Raw genomic sequence first — 19,031 nt, forward strand, 5'->3', positions numbered from 1 at the left:
CTGAGCTCTCTGAAGCTGTGTGTTTGGGAAGGTGGGTGAGGATGGGCAGGGCTACCTGAGGTGGGGGAGCCCCCTCATTAGCCCCACTGGCACTTGCCTACCACTCAGAGCACCCCAAGGAGGCAGCTGCTAACCACTCCCTCCATCCCTCTGTGCCCAGCTGTCTGTCCTGGAGACTGGAGGTCCAGAGAGGAGGTTTGGGATTCTCTAGTGGGCCTGTGTCCCTTGGGTCAGAGGTCATCCCTTCCCCCTCTCCTAGAAGCAAAGGCAAGCAGCAAGAGGTTGATTGGGCATCAGCTGGGGGAGCAGAGAGGGTCTCCAGAACCCCTTTACAGAGACCAGGAGGGAAACTCTCTGTTTTGTAAACTAGAGACAACTGAGTTTGCTAAATTGGCCAGGGGCTGTTGGGAGACTGGTTAGGGAAAAAACAAAAAAACCAAACTCTTCCTAATCCTTTCACCCCATCTGACTTCTGTAGGTGGGGATCTTTGACACATCATCTGAAAATAATTTTGGTACAATCAATCTTTCTATCCTTCTCTTACCAGAGAAGTTAGGCGCAATCAATATCCTAGCCCCACCCCCAGCTGGCCAGTCCAGGCTGGTGTTTACCTGCAAGTCTGTAGTCAAGAAGTTCTTTGCTTTGTTTTGTTTTTTAAATCTCTTAGACACTCCTTGAAAGGGTGTGCGTGGTGCAGGGCAGGAGACAGATTTGAGGACTGAGGCTGGAATGTGGGGATTAGCACCAAGTATAACCTATAGTTTCACCTCAGACACCCTCATACTGAGTACCCCGTGAGTGGTGCTGGGTTATGATTTCTGAGGCCCCACCCCAGCCCAGAGAGTCGTTACTTGCTACTTCTCCCACTAAGTGACCAGCAAGCAGGATGTCCTGTGGTGGGGGGGCTCAGAATCTCTGAGGTGGGAATGTGGGCAAACTTGGGGAGGGTGTGGGTGTCTCTAGATCAGGGACAATGCTGATGAGCCCCTCACTGGCCCCTGTGCCATTGGGCCCCTTGCTGCAAATCCTTGACCCTACCCTCAGCTGCTGGCTCCTGCCCTAGGCTCTGAGAGCACTAGGGAGAGGCCTCAGCTTGCAGACCAGGCATCCACTGTCTGTCCTGCTTCCTGTCTCCAGTGCAGCTTGGGCTGAGCCTGCCCAGCTGGGGAGACTGGGCATCCCTGACTTCTGCCTTCTAGTGCCCTCTCTCACTCCCCACCCCTGCCCCCCTCTGTCAAGGCCGGAGACCCATAGTCCTGAAACGAAAAGTGCCCTTAAGAATCTCCTCAGTTCCTGCAGCCCTGGAATAAATTTTGCAATTAGTTTCCAGCTATTTTTGCCTGTTTACCTTCTGGGGCCAAAGCAGAACCTCTTGGGTGGGTATGGGGTGGTCTAGGGTGGGGTAGTGTGCCAGCTGGGATGGAAGTGATACTCAGATACCTTTGGTTCAAAATCTGGGGGGGACAGGATGTGTTGTGGAGTCCAGAGTGAGGGAAAACTAGCTGCTGATAGCAGGGGTGGGGAGTGGGCTTAGACCTTACCTCATCCTGGGCCCCCTACCACACCCTGGAGATCTGCAGGATGCTTTGGCCTTCCAGGACCTCAGCCTTAGTTCCACCCATGACAGTTGAAGTGCCCATCTTCGGTCGAAGACAACAGTCATTTATTGAGCATCTATCTACTGTGCACCACCCTTCTGCTTACTGTCCCTACAATTGCCTTGTGGTAGGAGTAAGAATCTAGGATGGGAAGATACTAACCAAGGGTCACTCAGCATGTGCTTTGGGAGAGCAGATTCAAATAGGAGTCCACCTGACTCCAGAGCACTGGCCCTTTCCTCCTCTCTGTCCATTCAGTGGCCACCCACTCACTCCTCACACCTCTCTCTACAACCCGGCCTACTACATCGTTCTCACAGATTCCCTTGCCGCCACGGCTACCTCTCCCACCACAAGGTGGCAGCAGTAAGCACAACTGTGAGCGTGAAGGAGCTTTTTCGCTCGAGATCAGAGGTGAAATGGCCTGTCCAAAGTCCCACAGCTGAGAAGGGCCATCGTGCAAACCCTTATCATCCCAACCTGCCTGCCCACATTAACTAGCTCACCTTCAGGGCCACTCCTGTCCATAGGTACCTCTCTGCAAATCAGAAAAAAGTGTCTCAGTAGTGGCTTTTATGCAAAGAAAAAGGCGTACCTCCTCTCCCTCCTGACATCCCTGGGAATGACTAGCCTTGTGGGGGAGACCGTCTTCGTCATATCAAAATCCTGTGCAATACATCATGTAACTCAGCCACATGAGGATGTGATTGGCTCTGCAGTGGTGGTGGGCTTTGAGGGGAACAGGAAGGCTTCATAGCAGAGGTATTGTCCAAACTGGATTCTGAAGGATCATCAGGAGCTCACCAGCTAGACAAGAATTGAGGGCATTCCAGGCTGAGGGAACAGTGTGAGCAAAGGGATGGAGGAGTGTCCAGCCTGCAGTATGTGGGGACCAAAAAGCGGTTCTTTTGGCTGAAGAGTAAAGTGTGTGTGTGGGGAAGAAGGGTATAAGGGCAGGGAAGTGGGACAATGAAAAGGACACCTTGGTTCCCACTCCTGGGCCTCTATGATTAGTTTCAAGGGAGACAAACCCTCTGAAGGGAAGGGGAAGAAGACTCTAAAAATGCAAGTGGGAGGGTCCACCATGCACCCACCCAAATCTGGCTGCCCCTCCAGCCTCCAGCCCCTTTAATCCCACTGCTCAGCAGCAAGTAGGGGGCTTGCCCAACCTGCTAGACCGAAAGAGTAGTTCTCCTGTTGAAAAACAGCGGTGCACCTGCCCTGCTGGGATAGAGTGCTCCAGGCATGGGTACCTTTCCACTCCTCCCTTTCTGCTGCCTTCCTATCTGAGACCTTCTCTGAACCTCAGTTTCCTCCTCTGTACAGTAGGACTGATGGTCTCAGATCTGAGGTGAGGATGCAAAGCTTTAAGGCAGTAAAGGCTTAGTACCTGGCCTAGCACATAGTAGGTGTTACTACATGTTAGCTGCACCTACCCTGGTGATGAAGCTGAGGACACCTTGAGTCCCCAAGCCCAGAGGCAAGTTCCCTCGCTTTCACCCTCCTCCAAGAGTGGGATCCCTTCTCTCTCGCCAGGCCAATGGGCCCCAGAGCGACAGGCAGAGCCTCAACAGTACCCTTTATTACCAAAGACACTGCAGGCACACTGGAACTTTAGAGCAGGTGGGGACAGGGTGGTGGAGAGGGGCAAATCACAGACAGAAAGATAGGGGACTGAGCTGTGGGCCCTGGTGGGGGCAGGGGGTGGCCAAGGCGCTGCTGCTTACTCAGGGGCTGCCAACTGGGCTTTGCATCCCATCTGGGGTTGAGTGGAGTCCCCAGGCCCTAGGTCCCTTGGCAGAGCTGTCCAGTTGGGGCAGGGTGTGAAGTCCTGGATGCACTTTCTCTAGAATCCTGGGAAAGAAATGTGCCCCTTGGATTGGGCTGGCAGAGATTCAGGGTGGGGAGCCCATAGGATGGGGAAGAGGCTGAGAACTGAGGCTGGGGGCGATCTTTGGTGGGATTCTTGTCCTGGGCAGTCTTTCCGACCCTCTTTCGGAGCCTCGGTTTCCCCATCCTAAGAACTTCTGCATGCCCTAGTGGGCGGGCTTTTAGGAGGGGCGGTCGTAGGGGCCATAAGGAACACAGAGCTGGTGACCACCTCCCACTCCCCCACAACTCTCGCTCAGGCCACCAGCGTGGGTTGCAGCTGGGGGGCGGGGGGGGCGGAGCCATCCGGCAGGATCAGACTTAGGGGTCCGCAGGGTGGGGCCAGGGTCTTAGGCCGAAGTTGAAGCGGTTCCGTTGCTAAGAGGGGCCTTAGCAACGCACCCATTCAATGAAGACAAAGGCGCCATCACTTGAGCGCAGAGGCGCTGCTGCGGCTCTCTTGTTCCCGCAGACGTGCTGCGCCTGCAGAGGGGGGGAGAGGAGTGGGGATGTGGGGAGCTGGGGGCCGTGAGCCACTGGGAGGGGGGCAGCTCAGGTCCCCTCAGAACACCTACCACGCGAGCGCACTGGGCACCTGCGCCTTCCCAACAGGCCTGCGGGGGGCGCCACTAGCCCATTTTGCCGGGAAGCTAGGGCTCCTGGGGAGTGAGACACCAGCTAGTGGTGGAGGCCAGCTGGGAGTCTGGGCTAAGGGTCACACAGACCTGGTCTCCAATGTGCCCATGTATATGCCCTTGTGATTACTGTTGTGCCTGTTTCTTCATCTGTGGGAGTGAGGGCCACTGACCCTGGCAAGCTGCCACCCCTCTCTGCCTCAGCTTCCTCATCGGCATTATGGGAAGATAACAGCACCTCCATTTTCCCAGGTCACAGATTAAACGCCTGGAGTTTAACACAAAGCCCCAGTAAGAGCTCAGTAAATAGACCTCTAGCCTCTCACTAGGAGCTCTGGTGGCGTAGTGCTGAAGGCAGTTGACTGCTAACCAGAAGGCTGGCGGTTCAAACCCACCAGCCACTCCTCGGAAGGAAGGTTGGGCAACCTACTTCCGTAGTGATACTGCCTCGGAAACCCAAGGAGGGGTCACTATGAGTCGAACTCAAGCTCAGTGAAGCTGAAGACAGCAAGCAGAGTCCCCACGGCTTTTCTGGGGCCAAGCTGAGCTCCCCAAGCCAGAAGCCCTCCCTGAGTAAGGCCTGGGGTGGCCCCACCCCTGCCAGCTGCCCATAAAGTCCCCCACCATGTTCCCATTGGTTGTCCAGCCGGGAAACTGAGGCCTTGGAGATCTTGCTCTTCACTCTCAGCTTATGAGGCATCAGGATAGGGACTCTCAGAGGAGGATAAGGCTGGGAGGTGGGGCTGGGGGGCGGCATAGGTAGGCTCTGGGCTTCCTGTTCACTGCCCTCCAGCCCACTGGCTCTGGAAAAGGGTCCCACAAACTCATTCCTTCACTAACCCTCTCCCAGGGAGCACTATATTCTCACTGACAGAGCCCACAGCGTGCTCATGGTGGACCTTCGGTACCAGCAAGTATCAGAATGGGGAGGGCCCCTTGAATGGTGAGAGGGAAGGTGTGGTTGCTTCTTAAATTACTTCCATCCAGACACAGTAAGGCAGAGGGCTGTCCAAACCAATGGAAAAAAAGAGATTGCCCCCTGAGGTGGGAGCTATACCTAAGTCTTGAATGCCGTTAGCTCCACAGCCTGAGAACAGAGGAGGTCTGTTGGGGGTGGGGAGGTGGGTCCCCACTCCTTCTGCTCTCCCTTACCCCGGGGACCCCGGCTACCATGGTGATAACGCCTCCCTCCCCACAGTGGCCTTGGCATTCGGTTCTGCCAGTGCACAGAGATTATATGCAGTCTGTGTCAGACAGCAAGTCCCTGCTCTTCAGCCCAGTAACTGAGGAATAGGGCCCTCTTGAGTCCTCAGAGGAGCTCTGGTGGCACAATGCCTAAGGCATTTGACTACTAACCAGAAGGTGGGCGGTTCAAACCCACCAGCCACTCCGTGGAGGGAAGACAGGGCAATCTACTTCTGTAAAGATTTACCATCTTGGAAACCCAAAGGGGGGTCACTATGAGTTAGAATCTACTTGATGGCAGTGGGTTTGGTTTTCTTGCTTTCGAATCCCCAGGGCAAGGCCCCTACCCTAGCCCCTGTGGCTTCTCCAACTCTCCCACCCACACCTGGCAGAGCCCTTCCCAGTCCCGGTCTCACCGGTTTCTTGGGCTCTGCAATGGAGGAGAAGGTTGTGGGGATTCTGGGGCCGTGGGTCCCTAGTGGGGGAAACACAGAAGAGTTGGTGAATTTTGGGAAACTGAGGCAGGATGCTCTCCCTCCGCTCCCACACCCTGGGTGGGGATTCCACTCTGAGACTCTATGGATCCACCTGGAGGCTTACCCACACATTAGTGATGAAGAAATGGAGGGAGGGAAGGTGACTTTCACCAAGTGAGCTGGGACTGGAATTCCTGACCTTGCCACTCAACCCACATTCTACCTCAGGGTTTGGGAACGCTATCAATCCTTCAGGATCCCCAAATCCCCTGCCCTATGGAGACCCAGGGAAGGTGCCTGGGGCCAGCCCCACTTCTGGGCTGGGCATTAAGGGTCCCTGTTCCTTGTGAAGCTGGGAGGAGGGTAGGGGAATGTGCCATTTCTAAGGAATCTAGGGCTTCAGTTTGTGTTTCAAACGGGCTAACAGAATCTGCCACAGACCTGGGAAAACCCAGCCCCCGGGGAGCTATGGGAACGGAGGGTGGCCAGGCCCCTACCTTTGGCAGCCACAGGCCTCCAGGCTGGGGATAAGGCCACCGGGCTGCGCTGGGCTGCCTCCCAGGGACCTGAGAGCGGAGGGCAGGAACGCGTCTGAAAGGAGAGCGTGGTAGCAGCGCTCAGTCCCCGGCCGTGGGCGGAGCCTCCCCCCACCCGACCCCGCGAAGGCCCGCACCGTGAACGCCTCCACCGCCTTCTGCTCCGTGATTCTTTGCAGGGCGTTCCGGACCTGGGAGGTGGAAGCTGAGGTCGGGCCGGGACCGCTCCTGACCCCCACGGAGGCCCCGCAGCTAAGCCTTGCCCGAGGCCTGATCCCACCCCTCGCAGCCGGCTCCCCTCAACTCACCTCCCCATTGCAGGCGGCGTAGACCAGGAAGATGTACGGCCCCTGGGGACAGAGCCGGCTGGCAGGCGTCACTCCCTCGGAACCCCGCCGCCCCACCTCTCGCCTTGCCTGAGGACACAGCGCCTCCTCCCCGCCCCCTAGTGGTCGCCGGGCCTCAGCGGAGTTATACCGAGAAACATCCAGAGACAATCAGACAGAAAATAGCCCCAAACCCTGCCTTGTTCCCCTCCGTCACTAGGGGGTTGCCGCTGTGGCTTTCTAGGAGAAAGGAGAAGACAGCAAGAAAGAGAAAGAGCGAGCGCGCAAGCAAAGGCCTTGCCCCACCCAACCCCACACCTTCAGCCTCTTGGCCACCAGGTAGCCTCTGGTCTCTATCCCTCCATACCCCACTTTAAAGGAACAATATGGCCTCGTGATTTGGAGCCCAGCACTACCTTGATGCCATTTAGACAATGCCAAGAGGCAACAGCCCCTCTTTTGAGGCTCAGATTGGGGGACACAAGAGGCACCCTGCAAACTCTGCTGCTCCCCTTGGTCCTAGACACCAATTGGGATGATACCACCTGTCATGGCTTGACCTGTGTGTGCCTCCCTCCCCGCCAAAATGTGTGTCAACTTGGCTAGGCCATGATTCCCAGTATTGTGTGGTTGTCCTCCGTTCTGTGATCTGATGTAATTATTCTCCATTTTGTGATGAGGAGCTCTGGTGCTGCAGTAAAGGTCAGAGGTTCGAACCCACCAGCTGCTCAGCAGGAGAAAGATGAGGCAGTATGCTTCTGTAAAGATTCACAGCCTTGAAAACCATGTGGGGAGTTCTACTCTGTCCTATAAAGGTAGCTATGAGTCAGAATTGACTCCATGGGAGTGGGTTTGGGTTACATGTAAATGAAGCAGGATTAGGGTAGGTTGTAGCTCAGGTCCCACCCTTACTAGTCACACCCTTGCTTGAGTCATGACTTTTATCTTACAAAAGATAAATTGTTGTTGTTGTTGTGTACTCGTACAACTCATAGTGACCCCTCCTTGGAATTCTGAGGCAGTATCACTATGGAAGTAGATTGCCCAACCTTCCTTCCGAGGAGTGGCTGGTGGGTTTGAACCGCCAGCCTTCTGGTTAGCAGTCAAGTGCCTTAGGCACTATGCTACCAGCACAAGAGATAAAAGGAGAGAGAAATGAGCAGAGAGGAGACCTCACTACTACCAAGAAAGAAAAGTCAGAGATATCCTTGACCCAGTGTCCCTGCACTAAGAACCTCCTAGACTTGGAGGAAGATTGATGCCAGATCCCCAAAGACCCAGAGAGCAGAAGCTGAAGCGACAAGTTCCTTCCAACAGAGACAAAGCCTTTTCCTAGAGCTGGTGTCCTGCATTTGGACTTCTAGCCTCCTGTGAGAGAATAGATTTCTGTTTGTTAAAGTCATCCACTTGCGGTATTTCAGTTATAGGAGCACTAGAGAACTAAGGTACCACCTAATCAACCCCCTCCAGTCACCAAGACAGCCCTCCACATCCAGTCTGTCCTCTCTCTGCAGCCTCTGAACTGCCATCCCCGTCCCATCTCCTCCCATGCACTTACTCATCACCCAAAGGCATGGTTCCAAACTGCAACCCAGCTATATCCGCACCTGCTTAGTATCCTTCATGGCTCCTCAGTACCGTTGGAATGGAGTTTGATATCTGCATGGTCTGGCCTCTGCCCCCCTTTCGGCCCCTCCCCTTGATCCCATCACGCTCTCCTGGCTTAAAGCAGGCTCTTCCTCTTTTTCCACTCAGTCTTCAGGTCTTAACTGAGAATCACTCCCTCCAGAAAGTACCCAGACTGTGTCTTCCCTAAGTGGCTCCTCCAGCCCCATACTGCCCCCTGGTCTCTCAGCCTCAATTGTATCACACTGTGGTCGTGTGGTTTCGGTGTCTGTTTGTCCCTAAGGTCAATACCTCCAAGAAGGTGGATTCTTTGATCCCACACATCACTGTATTCCCCCGTATGTAGCCCAGCGCTGGCACAGAGGAGGTACTGCGGAAGTACTTGTTGAATGACTAAATGAATGAAATCTCACCTTCCTGGGGCTGCAGCATGTGCAAGATATTGTGCTTAGTTCTTTGCAAATATGATCTCAATTGAATCCCAATGATCCCAAGAGGTGAGTATATGATCCCCTTTAAATAGATGTGAAGTCCTTGGAGGATACAAATGATTAACATGCTTGGTTGTTAACCAAAAGGGTGGAGGTTCAAGTCTGCCCAGAGGCACCTTGTAAGAAAGGCCTGCTGATCTACTTCCAAAAATTAGCCTTTGAAAATCTTACGATACATAGTCCTACTCTGACAGATGGGTCACCATGAGTCAGAAGTGATTCGATGGCAACTGGTTTATACAGAAACTGGGGCCTCTGCCAGCTTGTTCAGCTTCACAGGCTTCTCTCAGTCAGGTAAGTGTGAGCTATAGCTGGTTATAGGAGTGAGGCTTTGCTCTCCCTCCATGAAACCTGGCACAAGGGGTCAGAAGGAAACAGATCATCCTGAAGAGTGATTCCTTGACAGGGAAAGGGGAGGGAGAGTCTGAGGGCAGGTCCCGCCCAACTTCTCCCCAAGACAGACAAGAGAGAAAGAGAGGGGCAGGGCTGGAGCAGGGTGGGGAGAGACAGATAGTTCATGAAAGAAAAGAGGAGAAGGAAAAAGCCAGGCTTGGGATGAGAAGCAGGGGAGAGGTCCCAGAGAAGAAGCCCTGAGGCTGAATCAGGGACCTGCCTGAGCAGGCCATATGAACGGCAGCAGCACACCCAGAGCCACCTCGCCCTTCTCCTCACTAGGCAGCCTCTCTGCTCCTTTCACCAGGAGACTATCAAGGAAGGTTTGAGGCTGACTGGAAGGGGACAAGAGAGGGTCATATCCATTGTGCTGGTTAATTTTGTGTCTCAACTTGGCTGGGCCTGGTTGAGTCGGTGGGCAGCTGGATGTAGTATTCCTCATGATGAGGCTGGTAATCAACTCTTTGGTGGAATCTACTGTGAGCAGCTAAGTAGCTGCTTTGGGTAGGTGGTCTGCTTCCCGTATATAAGCAGCGGCTTTGGGAATGGTCTCTAGCTTATGGCACACTTGAACCCTGCATGTAGCTGTGTTGTTGCTCAGCAGCCTGCCATGCTCTCCTGCCCTTGGGACTTCCAATGGACTTGAATTAATGGCCTGCCATGTGGTTTGGTAACATCGGGACTGTGACCATTTACTTGCCAACCTTGGGTTTGTCAGCCTCAGCAGCCAACAGCTGTCTGAGTGGAGAAAAGCCTCCAGCTTCAGTGGGCCAGGAGCAAGAGGCAGAGCTGAAGCCCAAGGTTGAGGGGCTTTCACCCAGCCCCTAGAGCCTGGCACTTTGAACTTGGACTTAAAGCTTCCAACCTGTAAGAGAATAAACTCCTATTTGTTCAAGCCATCCCATTTGTGGTATATTCTTGTCAGAGCAGCACTAGGTAACGAGAACGCCCATGGAGATGGAGAGGCAGGGCACGAGACAGAGACAGAAAGACAGTGGTGTCAGAGAGAAAGAGGCAGAAAGGGGAGGCATAAAGATAAGCCAATGAAAAGAGGCATAGAGGTCAATGCTGGAAAAAACAGATATGGCCAAGAGAGACAGTAGATAGAGCCTGGCAGACAGAGAAATAATCTCACAGAGAAAATTTAGAGAAATGAGACTTAGGAAAAAATAAGAAGGGGAAGGGAGGGTGGCAGAGGCAGTAGTGACAGTGGCATTGGCCCCTGGCTGCATCTCTGCCCACTTCAGCGGCACAGACGGGGATGGAGTGCATCAGAGACCAACCCTACGGGGGTGGGGTGGGGGAGGTGCCTAGCAAAAAGACACCATGGCAACGGGATGCTGTGTCAGGGTGGAGAAACTCAGCCAGGGTTACACAGCTAAGAAGGCAGAGCTGGGATTCAAGCCCATGGAGCTCTGGTAGCACAGATGCAGGTGGTTCTGTGCCCCTTTCTCTGATAGAGGTAAAACCCCTCCTCCATCTCTTCCTGCTCAGGCCCAGACTGCTAATGGGTGCCTCCCATGATGGGAGCTCACTGCCTCACAGTGCATGTCAGAACTCCAGTCCCAGACTATCCAGGGCCTGGAGGTACCTGGAAGGAATTGAGGCCCACGGCAGCATAGGTCCAGGCTGGGCTGAGGTGCACCAGGATGCCGACCAGCCAGGTCAGGCCCAGGACAGGCAGCAGTACCAGCACTGGCTTCACCATGGCCCTATGGGAGAGCAGACAGGGCTGTGGGACATCAGGGTGGCCTGGGGGGCTCTGCTCAGGGCTTCAGGGGAGAGCAGCACCTGGGGAGGGGCTGGAGCTGCAGACCAGGGACCACAGCTCAGTATTCAGGTGCAGCTGGAACTTGCAGTTGGACTTTCCAGCCTCTTCTCAAAGACCCAGAGGTAGCATAAATGGGACTACTGGGCACAAGCTTCTAAGCCTGGCTTAAATAAGGGGTAGTAGCTGAAGCCTGGGCAGTAGGACCAGAGTGGAGTTAGAAAGAGCTTTCCTTTCCCCTCTCTAAGAAGCCCTGGGACTCCCTGGCTTTTCAGGGACCCACTGGCTTGGGTTGCTCTGCCATTGGTGGAGGGGGGCCGGCAGAGAAAGGCCAGAGAGGAGACAGAGCTGTGGGAGGAAAGCCAGAGATGGCCCCTCTCAAGCAGGGTGTGGTCCTGGAGAGTGAAGGAAGTTCCTGACAGGGATCCAGATATTCACCTTGAATCTGGGCTCCTGGGGACTGTCTGATTTTGGTGTCTTCCCACCTTGCCCTCCTTACCAGACCATCAGTGAACCCCTAGGACAGCGGCCAGGGTGCATGTCATCTCCCACAAGTATATACACACAGGATCACCTACCATCCCCCAATACCTACTAGGCAAGAGCATATATGTTACATGCATTCCACATGTGTGAGCACCATACATTCATAGCCAGGACACATGTCCACACACATGTTCATATACACACGAGTACACACAGCCACAGGGCCACACGCTACCCTGCATGGACTCACTTACATGTGCTCACACTCAAGGACCCTCACAGCTGGCATCAGCTGACGTTATGGTTCCCCTCTTCTTCCTGGACTACCCCAATCTGGGCCTCACCATAACTTGTTCCTGATCTGCTGCTGCAAACAAGGCTGGGGGCTCAGCATGCGGGCACGGCGGTGGGCGCTGGACACAGTGACCATCACCACGCGGACAAGGATGCAGGTATTGACCTGTAGGCTTGGTGTCAGTGGGTGAAAGGGACTACCCTGCCTCTGAAATGTCCCTCCCCTCCAGGCCCACAGACCCCCGGCTCACAGTCAACACGAAGAGCACTGGCCCCACAAAGGCCCAGATGGTGTCTGTGTGCACGTTGAGCCAGCAGTGCCCAGTAGCCACGTAGTCATGGGGGGACACGGCCAGGGTGATGGCAACTGGCCATAGGCATGCCTAGGGGAAGAAGAAGGGGCTTCAGGACCAAGTCACCCACACTTTCCTCTCCAGGATGCAGTCCTCCTCCAGGGCGGCAGCCCACATCTGTAATATAGCAGGCTGTATGAGGGGAGAGTTTGGGAGATCTGGACACAAGGTTGGGAGACCCGATACTATTAGGGCAGGACTGGGGCCATGAGTAGCTTGGGGTGGGGGGTGCTATGATTGGGTTAAGGGCTTAGGGCTGGGAATCAAAAGAGATGGACAGTTGCCCATTGGCATGGGGGTTAGCTGTTCAAGGACTGGAGGGTGATGGCCCTAGAGGCAGGGAGTTGAGGTAGTAGGTAGCTGAAATGGGGCAGGATTTAGAAAATTTGGAGTTGGGTGAAACTGGAGATTGACAGAGCTCAGAAAATTGAGCTCATGTCAGAGATGGGTGCCGGGTGGAGATGGGTGCCACGATATTGGGTGCCAGGCAGTGCTGGATGCCAGGCAGAGATGGGCAGTGAGTGGTGTTGGATGCTGGGCAGTGATGGTTCTAGGTGGAGATTTGTGTTGGGTACCAGGCAGTGTTGGGCGCCAGGCAGAGATGGATGCCAGGTGGTGTTGGGCACCAAGTGGTGTGGTATTGGGTGTTGGGTAGAAATGGGTGCCAGGTAGTGGGCCAGGCACTGATGGAGCCTGGTGGTGTTGGGCACCAGGCAGTGCAGGGGGCCGAGTGATGGGTGCCAGGTGGTGTTGGGTGCTGGGTAGATGGTAATGATAAAGGCAGAGCTGAGTATGATAGAGCAAGAGCAGGGAGCAGAGGAGCCTCACCCCAGGCCACGGCATAGTAGAGCCTCATTCTTGGGCCTGGGCGCATGCTCACAGCCACCACCTTGCTCCACAACAGCAGTCCCTCCACCAGCATCCAGGAGAACGCGACCAAGAAGAGGAGATGCCTCATAGCTGTGATGGCCAAGCATGCCACCTGCAGGCCATACAGGCCACGGTCAGCCATGGGTGAGCCCATCCTGGGGGCCCCCACACCTACACCCAACCTTGCTAAACCAAGGAGGTATCAGTGGGTAAGGTCTCTAGGCAGAGCCCTGAGTCCAGTTCAGCCACTCAGGAACTTTCTTCCCTGGGCCCTTCTCCTCCCTAGGGAAACGGAGGCAAGCTGGGAGCCACCCAGAGAAGGGGCAGGACCCACAGGCATCCATGGGCAGGCATGGCTGTGCTGTCCAGGTCCCTCTGAGCTCACAAGCCCACCTGCTGGCTGCCCACCTTGTTGACCTTTGCCCATTCGCTGGCCATAAGAAGACCCTCTGCAGAGGCTAAGGAGAAGGTGAGGTTCTTGTGGACCGTGACTCGCTCTGACTTGGGGACCCTGCACAGGCAGAGCAATGAGTTAGCAAGGACACCACCAGCAGTCCTCATGCCCCTTCAAGTCTCCTGCCTCTTGGGGTCAGGATGGACACCTGACCTGAGAGAGGCATGAGGGCCTATGAGGGGCAGGCTGGGCCCAGGGTGCCAGGAGGCTGTGGTGAGCTCTACTCACCTGGCTGCCAGGAAAAGCATGAAGGTGGTAGCGAGGGCACAGAACGACACACCACAGCCCACAAATGAGAGAGTCCTCAGCAGTGACTCCTCCTCAGGGCCTCTCTGCAGGGAGTAACAGAGACCCTGTTACTCTACCGTCACCCTGTCACTGTCCTGACCTGACCCAGACCAGACCTCACCCTAAGCCCAGGGATTTCAAGGCCCCTCCAGTCCATTCTCTTCTGCAGTCTAGTGGGATGGTGATGGTACCAGCTGACAGGGTAGAGGTCTGCACACAGTAGGACTGAATCAATGTGCCTTCCTTCATGCATCCTTCTCTTCTGCTGGCTCTCTCTAAATAAGCCTCCATCAGCCCAGCTTCCACAGATTCAACAACTACTTAGAAGCAACTGACATGCTCATTGGGAGGGGTCATGTATGACCACCACATGCAGGTAGATGCCACTAGAAATGGGACTGTGCATGGATTGTTTTTAACATGGAAAAACATCCATACTCTGTTTTTATAAGCACTATGCATATGATAATATGTTTTTCTAGTGTGTTCCCCACATGCCAAGTCACCCCAGTATTCCTGGGCCCAGACTGCCCTCATAGGCCCTCATGCCTCTCTCAGGTCACGTGTCCATTCCTGACCCCAAGGCCTCCCCTTAGGATAGGCCATCCCCCAGCAGAGCCGCCCCCTCTGCCCACCTGTCCCGGATCATTAACCCACCCACAGGGGACCCAGGAGAGGAGGAGGGTGCCCTGAGCTCTCCTCAGCCCATCTTAGTTGGCCTCTGAGCAAATGACCCCTCGAGCCCCTCCCTGGGTCCAGTGAGCCCACCTGTCCTGATCTGCTTTTCCCTCCCATCTTGAGAAGCTGGTGTCCCTCAAGGTCGTGTCTCCTCTTACTTATCTCAAGTAGAGTTACCTACCAGCTTTTCACTTCCTCTCCAGTAGAGACCTGCTTCCTGAACACCAGATCCATAGACCCATGGGCATCTCAGCCCCCCCATGTCCCACCTGAGCCCATTCCCCCTTCTGTATCCCCCTCAGAAACAAGTCCCTCATCCCCCATTGGTCCAGGTCATTGTCATCTTGACCTGCCCCTCCTGCCTCCTCAATCCAGTCTCCTCCCTATCTCCCACACACCCCTGTCCAGGGCTCCTCCCTCTGTCCAGGCCAGGCCCACATTCCCTCTCCTGCTCTCTCTGCCTCCAGTCTCACTCCCTGGGACCAGAGGGTGCTCTAGAGGCAAACCCAACTGCTTGCTAACACTCCGCCAAGGCTGCCTTTGCCAGTAGGATCATGATTGGAGCTTGTGACCTGGCATTCAAGGCTCCGTGTGATCTGTGCCACGTTCACCTTGCCACTTCATTGTTCTCGACTCCTGAACTGCTCTGGAAGCTCCCTGTGACAGGTCTACCATGCAGCCCCTCCAGTCCTTAAAACAGTGCTCCTCAGCTTCCGTTCGCAGATGCCTTAGTGCTTAACTGCTGTTCATCCGCTAACATTTGGTTCCGACATCACCTCCCTCCCCCACCCCCAGGTGCTCACCTGGATGTCATACACCTGTAACAGGACGGCAAAGTTGGTGCTGTGGTTGCAGAAGCAGGCAGTGGAGTCCTGGTATAGGGTGGTCACAGAGCAGCCAGTGGTGGCCCAGGAACCCCCTGTGCTTGGGCTTGGAACAGAGGGGGCTCTCAAACAGGGTGGCCATGAGGGTGGGAAGCAGGGGAAAGACTCCTCTACCAGCTATGTGACCTTGGCCAAGTCACTTCCCTTCCCTGAGGCTCAGTATCCCACCTGTAAAATGTACTTAACTCTCTCAGGATGGTGGGAGGAGAGGACAGGGCTAGTACCAGTGACTGATTACCATTGATTAATTGCAGTAATTATTAAGCAAAGTGATCAATGCTCATTCTCTCAGCTCAAGGTTTTCACAGGAAGCTGGGATTAAATTCTGTACCATTCTCTGCCTCTTTGAATATTCTAGGACCCTGGCCTCAGATATAATCATGTCTGACACTCATTTGAGAGATGAGTCTTTTCCTATGCACTTCACAGAGTGGGCTTGCATACCTCATATAACAGGGAGCTCACTACCTCCTGGGCAACAAAATCTCCTGCCTTAGCTTGTCCTGGAGCTGGGTGGGGCTGGGAGTCACCTCTGCAAGGGGGTTGGTGAATGAAGACCAAAACCACAACTGCACTCTACCTCATCCCTGACCAGGGTGGGTGTCTTTAAGAAACAAAAACGAATGCCTTATTTAAAGAAGGAGCTCTGGTGGCACAGTAGTTAAAGCACTCAGCTGCTGACCAGAAGGTCAGTGGTTCGAACCTCCCAGCCACTCTGTGGGAGAAAGATGAGGCAGTCTGCTTCTGTAAAGATTTACAGCCTTGGAAACCCTATGGGGCAGTTCTACCCTGTCCTATAGGGTCACTATGAGTCGGAATTGACTTAATGGCAGTGAGTTTATTTAAAGAAACTCACCTGCTGCTGAAGTTCCAGAAAGCACAGACAGGCTCCACCAGCTTGTGAGGGAAGTCCTAGGGGCAGGAAACAGAACAGGGCAGGCATGAGCTGTGTGCATGGAGTGCGTACATGACAGTTGTGTTTATGGGGACACAGGTCAGGTGTGAGTGTGAGGAGGCACAAGGATGTATGCAAATTTATTTATATGGGGGATACAGGGCAGGTGTGTGTATAGGAGGCACCGGGCAGGTGTGAGTGTGCATGGAAAAGAAGAGACCAGAAAGATGGTGAGGAATGTTGAGGGCTCTCTCCGAAACACCAAGGGCCTGTCCAGCATGGGTCATAGGAGCAGGGGCTGGAGAAAAAAGCCAGTGGGGAGGTAGAAGGGAAGATGAGGTGAGTGGACTTTCATACTGTTGTTGTCAGATACCATCAAGTTGGTTTTGACTCTTGGTGACCTCATGTACAACAGAATGAAACACTGCCTGGTCCTGTGCCCGTCCTCACAATTGTTACCATGCTTAAGTCCATCATTGCAATTACTGTGTCAGTCCGTCTTGTTGAGGGTCACTTTTTTGCTGACCCACTACTTTACCAAGCATGATGTCCTTCTCCAGGGACTGGTTCCTCCTGATAACACGTCAAAAGTACAAGAGACAAAGTCTCCCCATCCTCACTTCTAAGGACCATTCCAGTTGTACTTTCTTCAAGACAGATTTGTTCATTCTTCTAGTAGTCCATGGTATATTCAATATTCGTCACCAACACCACAATTCAAATGCATCAATTCTTCCGAGGACTTCTTTATCCACTGTCTAACTTTCACATGCATATGAGGCCACTGAAAAGACCATGGCTTGGGTCAGGGGCACCTTAGTCTTCAAAGTGACATCTTTGCTTTTTAATACTTTCAAGAGGTCTTTTGCAGAAGATTTGCCCAATGCAATACATAATTTGATTTCTTGACTGTTGCTTCCATGGGCATTGATTGTGGATCCAAGTAAAATGAAATCCTCGACAATTTCAATCTTTTCTCCATTTATCATGATGTTGCTTATTGGTTCAGTTGTGAGGATTTTTGTTTTCTTGATGTTGAGGTGTAATCTATACTGAAGGCTGTACTGATCTTCATCAGTAAGTATTTCAAGTCCTTTTCACTTTCAACAAGCAAGTTTGGGTCATCTGTATATTGCAGGTTATTAATGAGTCTTCTTCCAACCCTGATGCTGCATTCTTGTTCATATAGTCCAGCTTCTCAGGTTATTTATTCAGTATACAGATTGAATAAGTATGGTGAAAGGATACAACCCTGATATATACCCTTCCTGATTTTAAACCATGCAGTATCCCTTTGTTCTGTTTGAACAACAGCTTCTTGGTCTATGTACAGGTTCCTCATAAGCACAATTAAGTATTCTAGAATTCTCATTCTTTACAAGGTTATCCATCATTTGTTATGGTCCACACAGTCGAATGCCTTTGCATAGTCAACAAAACACAAGTAAATATCTTTTTGGTATTATTTGCTTTCAGCCAAGATCTGTCTGATGTCAGCAATGATATCTCTTGCTTCACATCCCCTTCTGAAACCAGCTTGAATTTCTGGCAGTTCTCTGTCAATGTACTGCTGCAACCATTTAAAAATTATTTTTAGCATAATTTTACTTGTATGTGATATTAATGATATTGTTTGATAATTTCTACATTCTGCTGGACCACCTTTCTTTGGAATGGGCACAAATATTGATCTTTTCTAGTCGGTTGGCCAAGTAGCTGTTTTCCAAATTTCTTGGCATAAATAACTGATATTTTGCCCACAGAATCCTTCAAAATTGCAACACAAGGCCTAAATTTTCCTTCAGTACTTTCAGCTTGAGAAATATGTTCTTCTTTTTTGATTTTCCAACCCTAGGTTTTTGCACATTTCATGTGCAAAAATTACTTTGTCTTCTCGAGCCACCCTTTGAAATCTGCTCAGATCTTTTACTTCATCATTTCTTCCATTTTCTTTAGCTATTCTACATTCAAGATCAGGTTGCAGAGTCTCTTCTGACATCCACTTTGGACAGGAAAGCTTGTCTGTAATGACCATTTGCTTTTTTCATGTATGAGGTTCTTGATGTCATCCTACAACTCATCTGGTCTTTGGTCATTGGTGTTCAATGCATCAAATCTATTCTTCAGATGGTCTCTAAATTCAGGTGGGATATAATCAAGGTCATATTTTGGCTCTCATGGACTTGTTTTAATTTTCTTCAGCTTCAACTTAAACTTGCATATGAGCAATTTATGGTCTGTTCCACAGTTGGTCCCTGGCCATACTCTGATGATACTGAACTTCTCCATCACCTCTTTCCACAGATGTAATTGATCTGATTCCTGTGTATTCCATCTGGTGAGGCCCACGTGTATACTCACCATTTATGTTGTTGAAAAAAAGTATTCGCAATGATTAAGTCATTGGTCTTGCAAAATTCCATCATGCAATCTCCAGCATTACTTATATCACACAGGCCATAGTTTCCAACAACCAGTGCTTGTTTGTTTCCAGATTTTGCATTCTAATCACCAGTAATTATCAGTACATCTTGATTGCATGTTTGGTCAATTTCAGACTCAGAAGCTGGTGAAAAAAAATGTTTAATTTCTTCATCTTTGACTTTGGTGGTTGGTGAGTAATTTCACTAATAGCAGTATTAATTGGTCTTCCTTATAGGCGTCTGAATATTACCCTATCACTGACAACACTGTGTTTCAGGATATATCTTGAAATGTTCTTTTTGATGATGAATGTGACACCATTCCTCTTCAATCTGTCATTTCCAGCATAGTAGGCCATATGATTGTCTGATTCAAAATGGCTAACACCAGTTCATTTTACCTTACTAATATTAGGCCGAAGCAAACCCAAGCCACCAACATTTCAGTTAGCAGCTTCCTCCGGACGTCAAGCCCTGATGAGACAGCCTGATAAGACAACGG

The 19,031-nt window shown here is 52.3% G+C and overlaps 1 protein-coding gene across 1 annotated transcript in view; it reads right to left on the reverse strand.

Moving 5' to 3' along the window:
- Positions 1 to 3,724: 3,724 nt before the first annotated feature.
- ADGRD2 (adhesion G protein-coupled receptor D2) overlaps positions 3,725 to 19,031 on the reverse strand; it is a 34,834-nt gene continuing 19,527 nt past the window's right edge. Inside the window, 14 exon segments of the mRNA XM_042783046.1 lie at positions 3,725 to 3,748; positions 3,871 to 3,951; positions 4,064 to 4,127; positions 5,705 to 5,763; positions 6,447 to 6,491; positions 6,609 to 6,650; positions 10,728 to 10,848; positions 11,735 to 11,850; positions 11,936 to 12,053; positions 12,055 to 12,067; positions 12,866 to 13,019; positions 13,316 to 13,418; positions 13,590 to 13,693; positions 15,131 to 15,316. Coding sequence (XP_042638980.1) covers positions 3,725 to 3,748; positions 3,871 to 3,951; positions 4,064 to 4,127; positions 5,705 to 5,763; positions 6,447 to 6,491; positions 6,609 to 6,650; positions 10,728 to 10,848; positions 11,735 to 11,850; positions 11,936 to 12,053; positions 12,055 to 12,067; positions 12,866 to 13,019; positions 13,316 to 13,418; positions 13,590 to 13,693; positions 15,131 to 15,316 — 1,230 coding nt within the window.

This window comes from Orycteropus afer, unplaced genomic scaffold, assembly GCF_000298275.1.
Source record: "Orycteropus afer afer isolate SDZICR_OR568_19922 unplaced genomic scaffold, OryAfe1.0 scaffold00611, whole genome shotgun sequence".
Classification (NCBI taxonomy): domain Eukaryota; kingdom Metazoa; phylum Chordata; class Mammalia; order Tubulidentata; family Orycteropodidae; genus Orycteropus; species Orycteropus afer.